The sequence below is a fragment of the Typopeltis vanoorti genome, chromosome 6 (assembly GCF_054136105.1).
Source record: "Typopeltis vanoorti isolate ZY-2024b chromosome 6, IOZ_Tvanoo_1.0, whole genome shotgun sequence".
NCBI classification, from domain to species: domain Eukaryota; kingdom Metazoa; phylum Arthropoda; class Arachnida; order Uropygi; family Thelyphonidae; genus Typopeltis; species Typopeltis vanoorti.
The window spans coordinates 46,068,224-46,091,143 of record NC_143554.1 but is presented as its reverse complement, the minus strand read 5'-3'; the positions used below and the strand labels follow the sequence as shown (position 1 = coordinate 46,091,143).

The window sequence follows — 22,920 nt, the reverse complement described above, 5'->3', positions numbered from 1 at the left end:
CTTTGAGGTTGTATTTTGTAGTACTCTGTTTATTTTGTCCGATGTCCCTTTAATGTAGGGAATGGTTATAGTTTTGTTGTAGTCTGGTTTGTCTTTGTTTTTTATTGAGGTCTTGTAGAGAACTTTGTTAATAGTGTTTTGGCTGTACCCATTTCTTTGGAAAGTATTGCTGATCACTTTAAATTCGTCTTTCAGTGCCTGTTCACTGGAGCAGATTTTCAGAGCCCTGTTTTTTAAACTATTTGATGACACCTAGTTTTTGTGTTGGGTGGTGGTAGGAGTTTATGTGTATATATTGGCCAGTATGTGTTAGTTTTCGGTAAACCATGAAGGAAAGATTACCAGAAGGAAGACGTGTGACAAGTGTATCTAGAAACGGAAGTGAGTTCTGTTTTTCAATCTCAATTGTGAACTGTATGCATATGTGTTGTTTGTTTAAGTGGCTAAGGAATGTGTCTAGCGACCATGGGACCAGATCGTGAAAACATCATCAACGTATCTCAGCCAGACTTTGGGTTTTAAAGGGGAGGAACCTAAAGCAAGTTGTTCAAAATGTTCCATGTAGAAGTTAGCAATGGGGGGGGGGGGATAATGGTGAGCCCATGGCCGTGCCTTCTTTTTGTAGGTAGAAAGCGTTTTGCCATACAAAATAACCAGAACGTAAAACATGCGCAAAGAACGCCATGATACCTGGAGGGAATTTGTTCTGTAAAAGAAGGATTGTGTCATTGATTGGGACATTCGTAGAGAGGGCAGAGATATCAAAACTGAAATCTATCAGACAAAAAGAACATAAACGACACATTAAATATAATAATTATGGTGAAGCTGGCCTTTCTGATCATGCCCTGAACACCTTATATAAAATTGACTGGAAAAGCACTAGTTGTCTAGATCACACCAAAACATGGTGTGAACGCAAATTTAAAGAAGCTTGTGAGATCATTATCAACCACTCCAATCTGAACAATAATGAAGGTTTAAAAATCCCATACATATGGAAGGCATATATTCGACTCACGGAACCTTCCTCTCTACAAACAACTATAAACAGGACTGTAGTAAATCCAGGATCCTAAATCAAAAATAACAATTGTAATACTAAAAATGGGACATCATGGTTACTGAAAGAAAACTATCTATAAGAAAAAATGTTTATTCATGTTATCTTAAATTAAATCTAACTTGATGTAATTTTTTTTTTTTCCACTAGAGGTTATGCCAGTAGAATAACATGTGATCATATCATTGTTTCTCTAGCTTACAGTTTGTAATAATGTAACCCAGCTTGTCTTGTATATTTGTGTATGCTCCAGATGATCTTGATATGAATATCAAAACGTCGGGATAATAAAAAGAGTTAGTTATAACATGTTTGTAAAATCCAAAATTTCGAAAATGAAGGAAGGCTATTATCCATCTTTATAAGGGTATGATTTAGCCACATGTTTACTACTCTGCACAGATTTGGTCACCCGCATTTATTGGGTATCAGGAGGTAGTGAAGAGAATTCAGAGACAAGTGACCAAGCTGGTGACAGGTCTGTGAAATGTTCCCTATGAGTGTGTGAGTGTGTGTTTCAGAATTTAGATGACATGCAGAGGAGAGGGAATATGATAGAAACTTACAATTTACTGAAGGGATTCTATAAAACTGACACAGAATAAATTTTTCAATACATGGGGGAGTAGGGAGAAAACAAGGGATCACACTTGGAAGTTGTCTAAAAGTGTGGTTAGTAAGAGTTTGTGGACTAGGTTCTTTACTTGGAGAGTGGTAAATGAGTGGAATGGATTGCCAGAGGTGATTGTGAGCACCCCAACAGTGAATAGATATTGTGTTAATGGATAGAGTGGGTCTCATGTAATAAGTCTTTTGACTCAGTGGAGTAACTATATATAACTAATAAATAAATAATAATACTGCTGGAGGAGCAGGGTGAATATATCTGTCTTTGTATGTAGGTTTTCCACATACTGTAAAAGTGAAACTGCCATTACAAAGATGTTAAAGCATCTAGAAAGGCCAGGAAATAGTGTTATTATCATTATTGATGGTGAATCAGATATTTAAGTGTTATAAAGAGAGTGGTGGAGGAATGTGTCTAACATGGCTCGACCATGAGAGACCGAATGAAGAGCACATTATCAATATATCTTAACCAGATAGAAAGCTAGAGGAGAGATGGTCAAGGGCATATTTTTTCAACACTCTCCATGCAGAAATGGCCAAGAGGTAAGAATAGAGAATCCATAGTAATGCTGTTAACTATTTCCAATATCTGGGATATGTCTGAAAAATAACAGAACTTTAAAGAAATACAATCTTTATAATGCTTTCAAAGTAAGTAGATCAACTTGTTAAGTAAGCATTATACAATCTGCACAATGCTTACTTAACACTGGTTGCTCCCCTAAAGACCAAGTGCTTCCTCCACTCAATTCCTGGTGTATAAAATTCCTTGCTCCTGCAAGTCAGCAATTATGGGCAAACTGGAAGATCAGCTAATATCTATCTATTTAGAAGAACATAAGAAACAGATCCCCTGAACTGGATGTAACACACAGAATAAAATGGATGAAAACCATTAATTCACTGCAGGAAATTTAAATATAAGAGCCGTTCTTTCCTTACAGCAGCTTAAAATCAGCTACTTGCTCTCTTACAAATGGCTTAATTTAAATACAGTTGTGAGAAACTCTTCAAGATATGAGAAATTAATTAGGCATTCTACTAATGCACATGGAGGGCACTCTTCCTATGAATAGTTAGAAATAAAATTGCATGTGGCCACATACGGTATCATTTTGCTTAATGAATAAGGATGGACAGCAAATATCGAATAATTCAAATATTTAGTCAATTTTGGTCCCAAAGTGACAATAAATGTGCCACCTGAACATTCCATATTCATGATGCTGTAATAAAAAGTTCTTTCATAGTAAAAACCATTAAATATGTTGGTTAAGAAAAATAGTACTTTACATCTTTCTTGACTAAAATAGCCAAGTTTAAAAGAGCATTTTAAATGCTCTTGATGGAAATAATGACATTTATCCATATTAATGTTTTCCTCCTTGAAGACACAATATTGAATAGATCTTTTATCAAAAGCAATACTGCTTTTATCTTCCTGTTAAAATGCTTAAACAGGAAGATAGGAATGTTCTGAGTCAACTAAAATGTATCAAATATTTTGTTACTATGTAAAAAGGCCTATGCAGCCCTTTGGAAGTAGTTTGCATCCACAGCACTAGGCCGCCTGAAGAAAGAGCATTCTAAATTTGATTCTAGTCAACAACTAGAGGAACTTGTTCTAACCCTTTTTTTCGACCAGATCCTGAGTTAGTCAATTTTTGGCTTTGGCAAGTGGGTTTTTTCCTCCTAGAAATTGGGGTATTCACCTTGTAAACTCAAAAAATAAAAAAAAAACACAGAGCCCACATTATTTCAGACAATGATATACTCATATTGTGTTAGGGATCACCAGATGGCAATCCATCTAAAACTCATCTACCACCTATGCATTCATCAATATCTAGACAATGAATTACGTGATCCAACTCCCAACATACAAAAAAGCCACTTTGCTGTTGTCAAGAACTTCCTTTTGTAACTTCCAGGAATTGCCTCTTGTCTTTGTTCCTTTCCCTTGTTCTACTACATGAAAGAATATTTCCTCTCAATCCTCTAAATGCCTCTCAACAGTTCAAATGTCTGAATCATGTACCCCCCCCTTTGTCTTCTATCCACCAAACACTGCAGTTTGCATGTCCTCAGCCTATTCTCATAACTAATATTGTAAAGTCCCAATATTTTAGTTATCTACTTCTGTAGATCCTCTTTAAATCATGGTGACTAGATCTGCACGCAATAATAGAGATGTAGCCTGATAAGGGCTTTATACTATGGAATCACCACTCTCATCCTACTAGTCCTTAGTATTGCAATTCTAGCCATTCTCTGGATTACCTTCACTACTTTAGCAATCTGTGCTCTAAACTTCAATTGTTATTTACTATCACACTCCAACTTCCCATGCCTCTTCCACTTCCTCTAGTATGATCCACTTACAGATTACGCAGCCCATTACTGGATCCCAAATTTCAAAACCTTACATTTAGTTGCATTACATTGACATCTCCATTCACCTGCCATTCGTCCAGCTTATTTAAATCATCCTGAAGGGCTATGAAATTGACACTATTACACATCATCTACAGATAAATGAATATTCCTCCCAAAATCTGTTGACAATATCACTGACAAAGGTTAAAAAGTAAAGGTCCCAGTACAGATTCCTGCAGAACCTCCACTTGTGATCTTCCTCCTCATTTTATATGGCTCCCCATACACAACACTGATAACTATCAAACAGCCAATTTTCAACCCAATTCACTAACCTGATATGTAATCACTATGGGTTGCAACTTAAATATCAGCTTATGTGACATCCTATCAACTGCCATGGAAGTTTGTTTTAGGGGAGCATAAAGAGAAACTAATTTTCTGATAAAACCAGTCTGTGATAACCCAGAAATTAATTACAAAGGCACAGTATCTGTTCCATATGTTGGCAATGTATCAAGAAAAATAGCCAAAATATTAAAGGCAGTCCTTCTACATTCCTCAAAGACAAACTTCCATTTTATAATCATCCAGGTGTATATAAAATGTTCTTGTGGAAAGATATACATTGGTCAGACTGGAGACATTTCAAAATCTTCACCAAACAACATATAGGCAACAGAGAAAACAATATGGAAAAATGAGTGGACTCATAGTGCTCATCCTCAAGGAACATCACACACCAAAGTGGCAATCATGACCTACTTGGAAGAGAATTACTTCAACAGGTTGTTCAAGGAGTCCTCTGAGGTCATTTGCCCAAAGGGCACACTAAATAGAAATCAAAGAATGATCCTTCACGACATCTGGAAGTCATTAATTAATATGCGTTACATTAAAAATCTTTTGTATGTCAGAATCACAGTTTACACAACAATGTAGAGAATGCACGCAGCATGCCTAATGATACTTATGATTCAACTATCTTTCCAGTCTTTTCAACTTATAGATATTAACTGCTGCCGCTGGAAAATGTTTAATTTTTCAGAGTTTTTACTTATGTTAAACAACCTCCTGATGATGATGTTAGCATATAAACAGTGTAACATGCAAAAAATATATTTAGTATATTTTTATAATAAATTTATACTATTTATAATATACTAATATTATAAATAAAAAAACTGTATACAAGACCTGGTATTTATCACTGAAGACATTAAAATATCCAAATGGCAATGGGCATGTCATAGTGCAAGAAATAACACTCAAAAACAATGGACAAAGGTGATATTAGTATCTGATTGGTATTCCAGAGATAGTACGTTACAAGAAGACCAACACAATGATGGGATTAAAGAGATGGGTGGAACTCAGTGGCACAGAAAAGCTCAAGGACTGAATGGAGGAATTTGAGAGAGGCCTTCATTCAGCAGAGGACAGAAAATTGCTGATGATAATACAATTAGTAATGGGTGAGCTAGGGATTTTTTTGTTTGTTTTGTATGTTTTCTAGAGACCAAAAAGAAACTATTTCAAGCCATCTCAGACCTAACTAGAGTAGTAGTCTTGCACTCAGTGGAAAAAAAAACATCTAAGGAACTCACAAACATTCATGCCCATGGCAGAATTCAAACTCACAGTCTGTTGTTAGTTGTAGGGCATGGAGGCATTTGGCCACCCAGGCCAGCAAATTTCTTTTAAACAAAAAAACATTGTACACACACATGCATATTAACATCTCAAAAAGCATAATTGTACAGTTTTCGACAGGCTTATCTTTTAATTTACCTCTATTGTTTGGTACACTTCACTTTACGATGAATAATTTTCTTCCAAACTGATCTATGTGAGAGATCTCAAGTATGATCGGTTTTTACATGTTACTCTTACTAAAATATCTCTTAACAGTATCAATCCATCTATCTTGGTTTTATTCTATCTTGTACCTGCTATTTTCCATCAAACTTGTTTTCTTTAGCATTTCCCATTCCTTTTAAGTGGGATCAGTTTTGCTTAGACATTCTTGAATATTAATAATGTAATATTCTCTTCTTACATTTTAAAATGGTTTGCAATGTCATCTATTTACTCACCTAATTTTTTTTTTCAGAACTTTCAACCCATAGACTTTGATCAGGTTAAACAAAATTCTTCAATGAATATTTAAAATTGGTATAAGCATTGCCTTGTATAATTAATCTTTTTGGCTTATTTCTCTGTCTTATTCCATATAAATTTAATTGGCTTCCAACCATCCTAGCTTTATTTATTCCATATCAGCCATCTTTACTAAAATTTTTTGCTCAAATAGATAAAATATGTAACCTGTAGAACAGGTACATTGTTAAGAAAAGAAATTCCTGTCTATTTTTATAGAACTAATAATTTTTATTACTGATATTCATAAAAGATTGTCATAATTATTGGCTAAATCTAAGAGCACATTAAATTAATGTGCTATGTTAGTTAATAAATGCTATCTGTGTTGATATGAATTCCATCTATTTATCTGGTTGAAATATATCATCCATTTTAAGCTCCACATCCATATTATTTAAATGATATCCGAGTGTAATTTCAACAAATGCTTTACATTCATGTTTTAATGGACATGTAAACATGGCATGGCTGGTAGGTGGTTAAGAGGACATAATCAGCAAAATAAGAACTAAGATATTCTAATTAAATATTAGGTTCAACACCACTTTCATTAACGTGTATGTCATACAGATTATAAATAATGGTGGTGGTGAGAGAGTACACATCCAATTTAATTTCAAACCATTCCCCCATGTGTTACATCCTTCAGTTATAATTGAAAATTTGGGACTTATTTCACCAATGTATGTTTCTGTGTAAGGTTCCATTTACATTATACAAATTAGTGTTTGAGCTGTTCTCCTCTTGGTCGTTGTTGTGTTTTTGTTGAGTCCGCTGAAGAGCTTCTACATATGGATGTGGGCCTGTAGAACTGCTTTAGCAGAACTAGTTTACAGAGAGTACTAGTCAAAGCTATTAGTCTGTAGCTTTTTCAGTCAGGTTTTAGTAAGGTATAAATGACTCCTCTTGGTACCTTTATGATAAGGTTTTTCAAAATCAACAAAAACCAAGAAGAGTCTATTGTTATCTTCCCATGACTCCTTTGTAAAAATAATCATAATTCAGAATTATGAATCTTTTTACTATTGCTCTTGTACATTAGAATTTTATTAGTTTTGGTGTTGTAGCCATGTATAATCAGCACTTGCCACATGCTCAATTAGAAATTGAGTTTTTTAAAGAAAAACTTGTAAAATATTTGAGATTAATTGTACTTACCAGATATCTAATAATTTCATTCTTTATTCTAATTCACAATTGTTAAGTCTGTACAGTGATATATGTTGTTACCTGTAAAGACATTCTCCTTTTGCTACCTACGACATGGTAGCCATCACTAACTCCTTGCTTAGCACTTAGCTGAAGAGGGGGTGCATGCCTATCAAGAAGACTGATGGGAGATTGACAGCTAACAGAGAACATTCAGTACTGGGGTAACAAAAAGAAATAAGAGAGAATTGAAGTTTGAGAATGCAGACCAGAGAATTTTGTTTTAGGAATTTTTTTGAAAAACTTGACAGTTAGAATGTATTGATTGGAGATTGCAAAAAGCTATTTTTGTAAGATGAATTAAATAGTAGAGGAGATGGTAAGATATGCATAGTAGAGTAGAGTGCACTCCCATCATGAGTCCTTGGAGGTATCACATAATAATGATAATAATTCTATCATTGACACATTCATACTAAACATATGAACAGTAACAAAAGGAGATATTAAACAGAACATCTATTTAATTACTGTTTAGTATGAATGTGTCAATGATAGAATTCATCTGGTTTTAAAGAAATGCTAAAACAGTCTCAAGGACACTGGTGATGTTGATGAATTATTTTCTTGGATCAAGTGATGGAATTAGAGAAATCAGAAAAGGTAAAGTGGCATTAACGAAGAGCTCTATTTTGATAGATTTTGTTTACAAAGACGTAGAAGAAACTGTTTTCTTCTAGTAAGGAATTTGTAATTTGTCAACATCATCATCAAATTCCTGCCATGTACCCTCAAGGGGTGTACAGGATATGATAGTACTACATGGAAAAAATTACATCATTACTAACTTCCTATCTACAATTTTCCTCCAAATCAGTCTGTTACTTGTCAATACTCCAACATTACCAGATCTTATATTTCTATAGTCTAAGGCACTTTGTACCATATCAATCCACCTATATCTTGGTCTTCCTCTGGGTCATTTTCCTGCCAACCTGGCAGAGAACACTTCTTTTGCTAATCTTTCCTCTTCTCTCCCAATCTGTTTAAGTAACCATACCACCCGAGATTAGCTCTGATAATACATTCCTGGATGCTGACAATGTCAAGTTCTTTCCTAATATCCTCATTTTTAATATGATATTGCCATTGATGCCATCTGTTCACGCCTATAATCTTTCTCAGGACTCTCATATCTGCAGTCTCTAGTCTTTCGTCAAGTGTTTTACTTCTGACCCAGCTCTCAGATCAATAAGTTAAAACTGGTTTGAACACTCTCTTGTATACAGCTAATTTAGTGTTCCGACTAATTTCTCTCTTATTCCATATGAATTTATTCAATTGACTTCCCACCATACCAGCTTTGCTGATTCTGTTGTCTATTTCTATATTCAATTTACCATCTTCAGTAAAAATCATGCCTAAGTAGTTGAAATGTTTTACTTGTTCCACAGGTTCTCCATTCACAACACAGTTGACATTTTCAATGATTCTGCCTATTTTCATTGTCTTTGTCTTTTATTGCTGACCTTCATACCATATCTATTACAACAGTTATTCAATTTAGTCAGAGAATCTTGCAGACTTGTAGCAGATTTATTTAGAAGTATAACATCATCTGCATAAAGCAAAGAGCTGACATTAACATCTCTAATTTTGATATCAGGTTTAATACCACTTTCCTTCATAATGTAATCCATATAGATAATGAATAACAGAGGGGATAACGTACATCCTTGTCTCACACCAGATTTAACATTAAACCATCTTCCTGTACTTCCTTCAATTCTAACTGCTGACTTACAACTCAAATAAAGACTAAGTATTGCTTGATATAATGCCCCATTGACACCACATAACTGTAGCGTATTGAATAGCTTCTCTCTTGGCACCTTGTCATATGCCTTTTCCAAATCGACAAAACTTAAATACAGGTCTCTGTTATATTCCCATGCTTTCTCGCCTATTTGTCGTAAAGTGAAGATCTGATCCTGACAGCCTCTATTTGGCCTGAATCCACTTGTTCTTCACCAAGCTTTTCTTCCACAATTCTTCTCAACATTTTCTCAAGTATACTTGCATAGATCTTGCCAGGAACACTCAGTAGGGAAATATCTCTGTAATTCTCACATTCAGTTTTATTTCCCTTTTTATATATGGGTACTATGAGAGCTCTACTCCAATAATCGGGAATTCGTCCCTCTGTCCAGGCTTTCTGAACTATGCAGTGCAGCCACTGTAAGACTCTTATACCACCATACTTCAGCATTTCTGGTCGAATATCATCTACTCCTGCTGCCTTTCCACATTTGAAGCCTTGGATGGCTTTTTCTACTTCAAGTATGGATATGTATTCCTGATTGCATGCCAGGTCAGTGTTTTTTACCACTGTGCTGTCATCACATCTAGTTTCATTTAGCAGTTTTTCAAAGTAATTACTCCATACTTCAAAGATATCTTTTTCTCCCGTTTTCATGTCACCTTTATCATCTCTAACTCCTTTTACAGCACTCTTTCCTCCATTCCTCTTCTTCAACAACCTCCAGAATACTTTCCCACCTTCTTGATATTTATTTTCTATATTCTTGCCAAAGTCCTCCCATGACTTTTGTTTAGCTAGTTTTACACAGTGTTTAGCATTCTTGCATTTGTCTCTGTATTCTCTAAGAGCACAAGCTGACTTATTTGACAGGAACTTTTGATATGCTTTCTTCTTTTCCTTCACTGCCTCTTTAACTTCCTGTGTCCACCAGGGAGTTCTGATTTTTTTATCCTTGCAGAAAACCTCACCACATGCCTCTCTGGCAGAATCAATCAATGTTTTCTTCAGAGTTTGCCACTGAATCTCCAAGATTTGATTCCTGTTCTCAAACTCTTTCATTTTTTCTTCAATAATCTTTGTGTATTTTAGTCTACAGTTCACATCTGAGAGCTGCTCAACTTTTATTCGCTTTAATACTTTCTTACATGTTATTCTTTTCAATATGAAATTCAATTTTATCCTGCTCAAGACTAAATAGTGATCACTTCCAATTTCAAATCCTCTGTACGCTCTGGTGTCCTGCACTAGGGAGAAAACATCACAATCAACAATAACATAGTCAATGAGACTTTTCTTATTCCTAGCCTCTTCTCTCCATGTGAATTTGTGCACATTTTTATGTTGGAACATGATGTTAGTAATAACCAGTTCATGTCCTGAACAGAAATCCAACAGATATTTGCCATTATTATTAGCTTTGCTCTTTTCTCCAAATTTTCCCAAAATATTTTTGTATGTCTCACAATCATTTCCTACTCTGCTATTTAGATCCCCAACAAGGACCAACTTTTCCTTTTTCATTGTGTCAGTTGCTTTTTCTAAAGTCTCACAAAAATTCCTCCACTTCTACCTTAGTAGAACCTTCTGTGGGACCATAGGCACAAATAAGTCTCATTGTCCAGTTTCCCATTCTCATATTTGCCCACATTACTCTACTTGAGACTGACTGCCATTCAAGAAGATTAGTCTCATATTTTGTGTTGAATGCTATGGCCACTCCTTTTTCCTTATCGTCATTGCCCGAATATAACATTTTGTATTTATTGCTCAGAAAGATCTCACCAGTTTTTGTCTTTTTTGTTTCAGTCACGCCTATTATGTCGATCTGGTACTTATCTAATTCCTCAGCTAGCTCCATTTCTTTGCCATTCAGGCTTCTTATGTTGATAGTACCGATCTTTAACTCTGGTGATGTTGAGTTGGGGTTTGTTTTCAGATTTGTTCCAGTAGCTGACGTTTCGCTGTTCGCCCTGGTTCCCTGGCAAAAACAATGGGGGCCTTGTTTAACTGGGCAACACCCCAGCTGGCATGAAATTTTGTCATGTCGTACCATCATTTTTTATTTTGGTTTAACCAATAAGAATACAATTTGGTCGGCTAAATCCCAAATTGCCATCCCATCCTCGTTTGTTCAGTATCCAAGTAGATACCCAACAGGATGCACCACGAGAAGGTGAGGATTAGACATTAGGTCAGAAGCGCTGGTCGGTTCTCCGCATTCCTTTAAAGGCTATGTGGAGGTCTCCTCTCAGTTAAATTACCTGATGTAAAAATACTTATACTCAGTGAAACTGTGTGGATGGATGGAAAATAATTATACAGTAAATAAGGAAATACTGCATAGCCCCATGGAAGTTAAGAAATTTTATATTTTGAGAAAAAGCTTGATAAAGAACTAATAAATATTTCTTGTTTTTGTAGAGAATTGTATAATAAAAAAAAAAAACCCGAGCCTGGTAAACTGACTACGTACATGTTAAACAAGCCAATAATAGAATAAGTCAGTGAGAGAATGAATTTATCCTCAAATATATATATTGCTTTATTTGGTCTTGAGTCAATAATTTGCTGAATTTTAAAAGGAATAGAGTTAAAATTCGACTGGATATTGAACACCAATCGGATGTGAACCTTTGTAAATTTACTTAATGCTTGGTGTTAGCACAGTTTGATGCATCTGAAAGGATCCACCAAGTGTATGCATGCACGCACGCACAGATACCAAACAAAAACAATGAACCATGACTATTTGTCATGGAGTAAAAATGTAATCTTAGCAACTTCTGTTTGACTTAAACCTAGCTTCTCAACTAGCTTTCTCATTACCAATTCTTCTGAGAAACATTTAGTAAGAATATTCCCCTGTAATTCTCATTGTTTTATTTCTGTTTTTATAAATTGGTATGATGAAGGGAAAACTGTAATCATCTGAAAGTTAATAACCAAACTTTCTTGGATTATGCAACCATAATCCAGCATTTGGTGAGATGGGTAGGAGGGTGGTTGACGGAGAGATATCAGAGAGTGGTTTACTCGGGAGTAGAGTCCACAAGACGGCCTGTGACTAGTGGTGTGCCACAAGGATCTGTTCTTGGACCACTGCTGTTTAATTTGTTCATAAATGATATAGGAAATGATCTGAGAGGAACAGTTCATTTGTTTGTGGATGATGCGAAGTTGGGTAGGGCAATAGTGAATGCAGATGACGTCAAAATTTTGCAGGATGATTTGGATAGATTGGAGGTCTGGGCTAAGGAGAATGGATGTCAGTTTAATGTGGCAAAATGTAAGGTTATGCATTTTGGGGTGAAAAGATTGGCAGCAGTTTACTGCATTGGTGGAACCGTGCTCCAGGAAATTGATGAGGCATGAGATTTAGGAGTGTTGGTAGATAAGGAATTGAAATTTAGGGGACACATTGCAAAAGTGACCAAAACAGCTCATCAAATCACTTGGTTGCTGAAGAATACGACGACAAGCAGAGACAAGCAGGTTATTGTTCCTCTGTATCGAGCCTTGATAAGACCCCATCTAGACTACTGTGCTCAGATTTGGTCACCTAGGTTTCTTCTTGATGGGGAGGAGGTGGAGAGGATCCAGAGGCGAGTGACCAAGATGATAGCAGGTCTGTGGAATGAACCGTATGAGAACAGGTTGAGGATTTGTGGGTTGCAAAAATTGGTTGATAGGCGGAGGAGGGGAGATATGATTGAGACATTCAAATTACTGAAGGGTTTCTATAAAATTGATTCAGAAGATATTTTTGAGAACAGGGCTGGTTGTGGGAGGACTAGGGGACATCCATGGAAACTGGGCAAAAGTGTGGTTAGTAAAGGTGTTAGAGCTGGGTTCTTTACTTTTAGAGTAGTGAATGAGTGGAATGCGCTCCCTGAGTCTGTGGTGGATGCTGTGACAGTGAATGAGTTTAAGGCGAGGTATGATAGATACTGTATGAATGTCAAATAGTTGTGATGAATATGATTTGGGGCCTCCCTCGATGAGTCCAATGACTCCCTGGAGTTGCCCGTAATAATAGTAATAGTAATAATAATAGTAATTTTAGGTCACATGTCATTACTTCAGATATTTTTACACATATCAGGTTTTTGATAGCTTTTCTACTTAAATATTCATATGTTTACCTGATTGCTTTCCCCCTGGATATTTTCTAACATTGTTCATTCATTTATTATCCAATTTAATAATTTTTTTCAAAGTAATTATGCAGACATCCAAGATATCTTTATTTTTGGTTTTAGTATTACCTTTAATTATCTCATTTCACTATTTCCACAATATTTGTTTCCTATACATTCTTTCCAAAATATTCCATAGATTTTTTTTCAACTACTTTTACTATTTAGGAAAATATTTAGGAAAGCTAAGTTACATATAACTTAGCTTTTCTAAATCTTTTTTATATTTCCTAAGAGCATATGATTGACTTAATAGCTAAAAACTCGATTGACTTACATATAGTAACTAGATTTCTTCTTTTAGCAGATTTTCATTCATTCATTTATGGAATTATTTTTTAAATCATTGATCACACATCAATTAACATTTTGTTCCAATTTTTCTATTCCATCTCTAAGGTTCAACCATGTGAGTTATAAAATTTTTTTACTTGGTAAAGTAACCAGCCTTCAAAAATCAGTTTATGAATTAATCAAAATAAGCAAACAATACAATTTAAAAATCTCACAACAGAAAACAAAAGTCATGACATTTAAAGAGCGAGATCATGTTAGATCAAAAATAGTAATAGAAAATAAAACAATAGAACAGATAACACAGTTGAATTATTTAGGCTACATAATAACATATCTAAAAGATAAAGATATAGATAAAAAAATAAAGAAATTTCAGAAAATCTGTGGAAAATTAAAAGGACACTGAATAAAAAAAACAAGACTAGAAGCTCTACTATAATTTTACAAAGTAATGGTCACTGTTATATGGTTCAGAAACATATAACAGTGGCCATTACTTTGTAAAATTATAAAAAGAAAGATGAAAGTAAAATACAAGCTGCAGAGATGAGATTAAGAGCAATAAAAGGATGCACAAAACTGGACCATATAAGAAATGAAGACATCAGAAAAGAACTAGATATTTATAATGTAAATCAGGGCTTTCCAAAGCACTGCCTGTGGGTTTTGATTTTCACGAGCGAAAAAAATAAAATAACAATTTGAATCGAATGCGTATTAGATATTTTAATTCTATCACTAATCGATAATCTCGATGTTGATAATTTTATTTGGTGTTTTTACATCACTATATACCCGCGTTTTTCAAATATTAGATGTGTCAAAGAAGCGTTCTTACACTGTTTTGTTCCAACGCGCATGTTCAAACGCACGATTAGTGTTGTTCGTTTGTTCAGCTTTTGAGGTTGTGTTGCTGCTACTCACCATATTACTAGATACGCATTGTGTTGTCGCCCTCAGATAATTTTTTTCTCTAATGCGGCCCTCGGATTACCTAAGGTTGGATAGCCCTGATGTAAATAAAAAGATCAAGGAATGTAGAAAAATGGAAAGAACATCTATTTAGGATGGAAAGATATTGGCTATCAAAAGCAGTGGATAGATATAGACCAAAGGAAAAGAGAGAGAGAAAGAAAGGAAGATCAGAGGCAAGATGGAAAGACATGTGAAGCTGAAACAGGCAAATGCCTAATCCTTGAAGAGAGAAGAAGATTTCTAAGGTTCTTGTTTTCAAACCACTTTACTTTTATCTCAATATCATTTGTATATCTGAGTCTACAGTGCTCATCTGAGAGCGATTCTACTTTAAATCCAAATCAAACTTGCCAAGAAATTATATTCTTTTTTAATCCTTTATCCATATGTAAGCAAAAAAGTTTGCACGTTTTCTCAATTCAACCTTGGTATCTTCCTAGATCTAGCTCCCACTGATGTGACCTCAATAAAGATCGAAACAAGTCTGGGTAGTGACCCCCCCTATAATGCATAACATTATGCACATCCAAAAGGAAGTGTCTTTGCATTATGGGATACTAAGGCAACTAATTGATGTGAAGTCATCAGCCTCTATATACAAATAACCTAGTCATGAATATACTTCACATGCAAACTTTACTTGTTTGCACATGGATAAAGGATTAAACAAGAACATAATTTTTTGGCAAGTATAATTTACTCTGTAACCAAGTGAAAAACTTTCTACAACTTTGAATCAGTTCAAAACTTTAGTACAAATTTTTCTTTTTACATTGCCAACCAGGTTGGCCGAGTAGCTAGTGTACCCACTCTCCAAACCAATAGGTTCCAGGTTCGAATCACATTGCAGGCATAGATGTTTGCGATTGTCTTTAAGGTGGGAGATGAATTTCATCATCTGGTGCGAGACCACTGCCCCAGTACTGGTGGCCAGAAGTGGCTTGAAAAAGTTCCATGTTTGGCCTCTAGAACAGTGTTTCTGGACTATGTCAAAAAATAATACAAAAAATACATAAAAATTAATAAAAATAGAGGGGAGGAATCCATAGCCCACCCACAGTACAAATGTACTATAGGTTTGAAAATAACCTTTCGTGAGAGGGAACCACATATAAAAAACCTAATACTAATTTTTATCCTGATCAAAACTAAGTGGTATACTTTCTATTTCAAATCCTCTGTATATCTTATATTATTATTATTGTATGAGAACCCCATATCTTGGAACAATCTAAAGACAACACAATCAACAAAAAACTTAACTGGTAAGACTTTTTTCCTTTTCTTATGCATGTGGCTATGTGAATTTATGCATATTTTTATGCTGGAACATGGCATTGGTAATGACTACTTCATTTCCTGAGAAAAATCTACTAGATACTTGCCATTTTTATTATTCCTGTAATTTTCTTTAAATCTGGTTAAAATATTTCTTCGTGTCTGGGATTGATTTTCTTCTCTGCTGTTTCGATGTCCAACAAAAATAGTTTTTAATTTCACCAACTCTTTCCAGTGAAAAAAATTTGTTTTTTCCTCCTTGAATTTTGTGGAACCATAGGTAGAAATAATTCTCATTGCTTAAGTTTCCATACTGAAATGGCCAATATCATTTTACCTGAAATTGGCTTCTATTCAAGAAGTATTATCTCCATGTTACGAGTTGACTACCACATCTACTGTTTTCCTTTCATTTCAAAGACACTAATTATCTTGATATGATATTATTTCAATTCTTCTGTTAGTTTCAGTTCTTTAAATCAAAATTTCTTGGGTAGAGGTGCTTTTCTTCCATTCTGGTGAAGATGTTTCAATAACTGACTTTTCATTATTATGCAAGCTTCACTAATAAAAACATTGAGAGTCTCTTTATAACTGGGCAGTGCCCCAACCAGCATGATATCTGATTACATTTAATCATTGTAATATTTATGTAGTTTAGAATACAGAATATACTTCAGTCAACTAAGTTCCAAACTGCCAGTTCATCTTAATTTATTCAGCATCCAAATAAATACAAAGTCACAATACTGGTCGAAGTTGCTCCCATTATCTAGATTTGACCCTTGAACATCAGTAAGAAAGATGACGTATTTTACTAATATTTGCTACTATTCTCCACAACTCTGTTTTGCTAATCTTTCTGCTCTCACTCTGTTTACGTGACCATATCACCTTGGATTAGCCCTGCTCACTTGAATGCTAAAAGTGTCAAGGTCCTTCCTGATTTTCATATCGAACTTGTTAAGCTGTTAATCCTGGATACTTGCACTGGATAAGTTTAGGAGTTAATCGTTATCTGTACAAAGCAAAGAGCTAAGCATCTCCAATTCTAATATCAGGCTTAACACCATGCTCTTTCATAATACAATCCATATAGACAAGAGTGGTGATAATGCATCCTTGTCTTACACCTGATACATATCTCTGTACAATGTTCATTTACACCATATAATTGTATCGCTTTCAAAAGCTTTTTATGGGCACCTTGTCATATGCCTTTTCCAGATCTACAAAACTTAAATATAGACCTTGTTATATTACAATAATTTCTCAACTATTTGTCATAATGAAAATCTGATCTTGACAATCTCTATTTGGCCTAAATCCAGCTTCTTCTCCAAGTTTCCCTTCCAAAATTTTTCTCAGTCTGTTCAAGTATGCTTGCATAAATCTTATCTAGAACACTAAGAGAAGTTCTCTAGAATTCTCATTCAGCTTCTTTCCTCTTTACAGATGGGAACTATAATAGCTCTAAATCAAGAATATAATTGAAAAATCTAATTTATAAAAGATCAGGAAGATGGCAAAATGTTCTCGAGGCTATTGAAAAATCTTATTGAGAAATAAAAATAGGGGAAAGAGTAATGTAAAAGGAATCAGATGATAAAGGTGACATGAAAACTGAAGATAAGGATATTTTAGGTGCCTGGAGTAATTACTTTGAGAGATAGCTAAATAAAACAGTGTAGGTAGAAAATATTCAAGAGGAATATAAACAGGAGTGAGTGAGTGTACATGTGTGTGTCCTTACTTGAGGTAGAAAAAGCTAACACAAGCCTGAAATTTGTAAAGACAGTCAGAGCAGATGATATTTCACCAGAAATGCTCAAATATGGTGGTATGAAAGTTTTGCAGTGACTACATTGCAAATTTCTAAAGGGCTTGGTCAGAAGATCAAATCTATAAAACAAGTAAAACATTTCAGCTATTTAGGAACAATGTTTTGTGAAGAATGCAAATTAAATATGGAAATAGACAGCAGAATTAGTGAGCTGGTATTGTAGGAATTCAATATATTTATATGGAATAAGAGAGAAATTAGTCAAAGTATCTGTATACAACACAGTGTTCCTCAGTCCTGAAGATATTTTCAGGTGCAAACTTTGTTTACTTACATTTGGATAAAGGATTAAACTAAATTTATTATAGTCTAACCAAGTGCAAAATAAACTTCCAACATCTTTCTCTAAATCCAGAGCAATTCAATAATAAGGTGGTAGACCTCTCCTATTGCTTCTGCCTTAGTATCTCCACGTTTGGGTCTGCCTCCCACTGACGAGACCTCAATAAAGGTCGAAACCGGTCTGGGTAGTGGCCATTCCCTTAATGCACAGCAGTATACATGTCCGCAAGGAGATGTGCTTTGCATTATGGGAGATACTGAGACAAGGAGTGATGAGAGCTTGGTCCACCTTTGCTTGGAGTTGCACCACCTTACCTCAGTCCTGAAGATATTTTCAGGTGCAAACTTTGTTTGCTTACACTTGGATAAAGGATTAAACTAAATTTATTATTACAATTTTAACTTACGGATATAAGAGCTGGGTTAGAAATAAAATACTTGATTTAAAACTGGAGATCATAGATATTATGATCTCTAGTCTTAAATTATGAAAGAACTTGACATTGTTAGCATTCAGAAATGTGTTAGATCTATTATCTTTGCCAAGATGGCAAGTAAAAAAGATTCAGGGGAAGACCAAGATCAAGGTGGATTGATACAGTAAAAAGTATCTTAAAAGAAAGAAATATAAGATTTAATAATATTGGAGTCTTGATAAATAACAGATTAATTTGGAGGAAAATTGTCTATAGAAAGTTAGTGATGATGTAACTTTTTTTTCATGTAGTTGTTGAAAGCTTTTCCACTTAGTTATACTATAAATTAAAGATGACATTATATTCTTGGTTTCATCCTTTATACAAGTGCAAGCAAACAAAGGTTGCATGTGAAGTCACTTCACAACTGAGCTATTTGTATATAGAGGCTAATGATTTAACATCAATTGCCTCAGTATCCCATAACACAATGCACATATCCTTAATGGCATGTATGATGCTATGCATCATGAGAAGGGCCACTACCTAGACCAGTTTCAACCTTCATTGAGATCTCATTAATGGGAGCCAATAATGCAGAAGTCATATTTTTATATACAAGTAGTCAAAAGATGTTACACTTTTGCTAAAATACTCTGGATTAGAGATAGATGTTAGAAGTTTTTCCACTTGGTTATGGAAACTCTTCCCATAATGCATAGAATTATATTGTAAGGATATGTGATTTCACCACTTTTTTGCAAATTTTGTTTACACTTGGATAAAGGATGAAACCAAGACTATAACTTCTTGCATCTTTAATTTTTCATGTAGTACTATCATAATATCCTATATCCTCCACTGAGGGTGCATGTCAGGAATTTCATGATGATACAGCCATTCGGGAATGTTTATCTCTGACTTCTAGTGACTTCAGTATACACTTTGATATAAAGTTTTTATAAGTTCATCTCCAATTCTTGAATACAAATGGTGTTAAGTTCCTTCCTAATCTTAATAGGATTCTGCCATTGGATTTCTAACCCAACTCGCTGATCATCCATAACTGAAAACTGGTTTGAACACCGCCTTGTATACTGCTAGTTTGATGTTTTGGCTAATTTCTCTCTTATTCCATATAAATTTATTCAGCTAGCTACCCACCACACTAGCTTCACTTATTCTTTGTCTATTTCAGATTTAAACTGCCATCCTCGCTAAAAACTGCACCTAAATAGCTGAAATATTTTACTTGTTCTATAGGATCTCCATTCAAAATGCAGCTGAAGTTTTCTACGCTCCTGCCTATTTTCATAGTTTTGGTCTTTTTAATGCTGACTGTCATGGCAAATTTGTTACAGCTGTTATTCAATTTAGTTAGAGAATCCTGAAGACTTGCATTAGATGGGTTCAGGAGCACACTGTTTGCATAAAGCAAAAAGCTAAGTTTTGACATCTCCAATTCTAATATCAGGCCTAATGCTGCTTTCTTTCATAATGTGATTCATATAGATGATGAATATGAGTAGAGATTATGTCATCCTCGTCTGTAAGTCCCAATTTGAATCCATTGGACTTTCAATTGTGGTCAGAGCTTGAGAGAGAGCAGCCTGCAAAAAATTACACCCCAGCATATCAGCCTGAAGGTGGATTTGGAGTGAGTAGTGGCAGTGTTTCCATTGGATATTATATGTGCTCCCATCGATATGTAATCTCACAGACTTTATCATGCATGAAGGCAAAAGGGGAACATATCAAACATTGAGTGCTATATATGAATGTTGTATATGTGGTTCATATGTACTGAAAGCTGTCAATGATTTACTGATAGATTAAAGGCTTATGTGTTGTGCAAGTTATAACAGTATTTATGACTAGCCTAGGTAGAAGACCACAGTTATACTGGCTCCTGAAATTTTCTGGTATTTTTCTACATTTTGATTAATGACACTTTATTTTCTCCACTCCATGCACACATTCTGTTTTGGTCACATTTTCTACAGATATACAGTCTGTTCATCAGAAGTGCAATCTAAATTCTCTCTCTCTCTCACTTTCATCTTTTTAAGTCACATGTGAGGTATAATAATAACTTTACTTATAATCACTTTGACATCTCCAATTCTAATATCAGGCCTAATGCCGCTTTCTTTCATAATGTGATGACCAAGTGGACACACCTCTATTCCATAAATCTGAATGGCATTGGTTTTGAGTTCTACTGCTGCACACTGATGTTTACAGCTATCTTCAAATGGTAAATAATTTTCACTGCTTGGTATGAGTTTACCACAACACTTGATCGAATTTCATGTTTACTTCATAGCAGAACTTCTGAATCATCCAATCCTTAAGGGGGGGGGGGGGGGGTAGTAAATTAAACTCTACTAACGTACTTTATAATTTGATTTCTGATAACTACGATGAGAGTTCCATTTTTTTCTGTTTATATTCTGTAGAGAATACTATATCAAAGACCACCCATTATAAAGGCCACTATTAAAAGGAATCACTGATCTAGATATTCTCAAAAAATATAATAGAAATAATAGAAAGAAATAATGCATATATTTCACACATCTTGTAAACAATAATTAATAATAAGAAATCAATTTATTTAAAACATTTACCTCCATCCCGGTTGTTGTCCCCATATCTAGGTAGAGATCAACAAGAGCTCTTACTAACTTTGCTGCTTTGGCTTTACTAATACGATTTAGAAAAGTTCTTGTTGACTTGATCAATTTTCCAAGTTCTAGACCAAAAAAACATTGCTTTTCATAAAAAAAAAAACCCGCTCCTGTATGCTAAATAAAGTTGCTGTATTCATAAATTTTATTAAAAAGTTATAATTATAAATTGTTTAAAACATTTTTTCTAACACTGGTGAGGACCATTATACTGATGATAAATTTCATTATCTGGATTTTACCGGAGAAAAATAAATTCTGGAGAGGATTTATAAACAAGGGCAAATAAAGTATTATCAGGACAATGAAACATTAGCTATCAGGAAAGACTGAGAGAATGTAATAAAGTGCTGGACAGAAGAGAAGTATGACTAAGACTCCAAAGGTTTTTTTTTTTTGTGTGTAGGGGAGGGGGGGGGTGCTCAATTTTATATAAGTAACAGTTTTGTTTATGTTCATCATCAATTTCCTGATATGTACCATAAAGGGGTGTTCAGGTTACTATGACAGCACAACATGATTAAGTTTAGATTTTTATTAATATCCTATCAACAATTTTCCTTCAAATCAATCTATTACTTGTGAGCACTCCAATATTGTCATATCTAACATTTCGTGCTTCTAAGATGCTTCCAAATGAATCAATCCATGTGGACCTTAGTCTTCCTCTTGGTCTCTTTCTTACCATCAAACACCTGTTTTCCTAACCTCACCCATTCTATTTCTGGCAGCTTTAGCTTAGCTGTACTGGCACATTCTTGAATGCTAATAATGCTAGGTTCCTTTCTAATATCTTCATTTTTAATGATTGTGCCATTGATGCCATTAGTTCACTGCTACAACTCTCAGATCTATAACATAAAACTGGTTTGAACACTACCTTGTATACTGCTAGTTTGGCATTTTAGCTAACTTCTCTCTTACTCCATATAAATTTATTCAACTGGCCACCCACCATACCAGATTTAATTTAATCTGGTATGGTGGGTTTAATTTAATTTAATCTATTTCCAGATTTAATCTGTCATCTTCACTAAAAACTGTACATAAATAGTTGAAATATTTTACTAGTTCTACAGGATCACTATTCAGAATGCATGTAAAGTTTTCTGCTCTTGCCTATTTTTATATTTTTGGTCTTTTTATTGCTAATTTTCATGCCAAATTTGTTACAGCTATTATTCAATTTAGTTATTGAATCCTGGAAACTTGCATTATATATTTAGGAGTGCAATATCATTTGTATAAAGCAAAGAGCTAAGTTTGACATCTCCAGTTCTAATATCTGGTTTGATGCCATTTTCTTTCATAACATGATCCATATAGATGAGAAATAAGAGTGGAGATGACTTGCATCCTTGTCTTGCCCCAGATTTTACATTAAAACCATCTTCCTGTATTTCCTTCAATTCTAACTGTGGACTGACAACTTAAATATAGACTATGTATTGCAAAGAATAATGTTCCATTCACCCCACATACTGGTAGTGTTTTGAAACACTATGGATACTGTGGCCCTGAGGAAAAATAACATCAGCAGGATGGAGGTAGCAGAGATGAAAATGCTTAGGTGGATGTGTGGTGTGACCAGAAAGGATTGTCTGAGAAATGACTATGTAAAGGGAACGGTGAAAGTTACGAACTTAGGAGCAAAGATACAGGAGGCGAGATTGAGATGGTTTGGTCATGTGATGAGGAGGGAGGAAGAGTATGTGGGAAGAAAGGTCATGCAGATGGATG

The 22,920-nt window shown here is 34.7% G+C and overlaps 1 protein-coding gene across 1 annotated transcript in view; it reads right to left on the bottom strand.

The window, feature by feature from the left end:
- The window catches only part of LOC150105429 (26S proteasome non-ATPase regulatory subunit 11-like), a 324,220-nt gene that overhangs the window by 220,398 nt on the left and 80,902 nt on the right, over nucleotides 1-22,920 (bottom strand). The window contains exon 3 of the mRNA XM_090393957.1: nucleotides 21,121-21,245. Within this exon, the coding sequence (XP_090250083.1) occupies nucleotides 21,121-21,245 (125 nt within the window). The remainder of the gene's footprint in view (nucleotides 1-21,120; nucleotides 21,246-22,920) is intronic.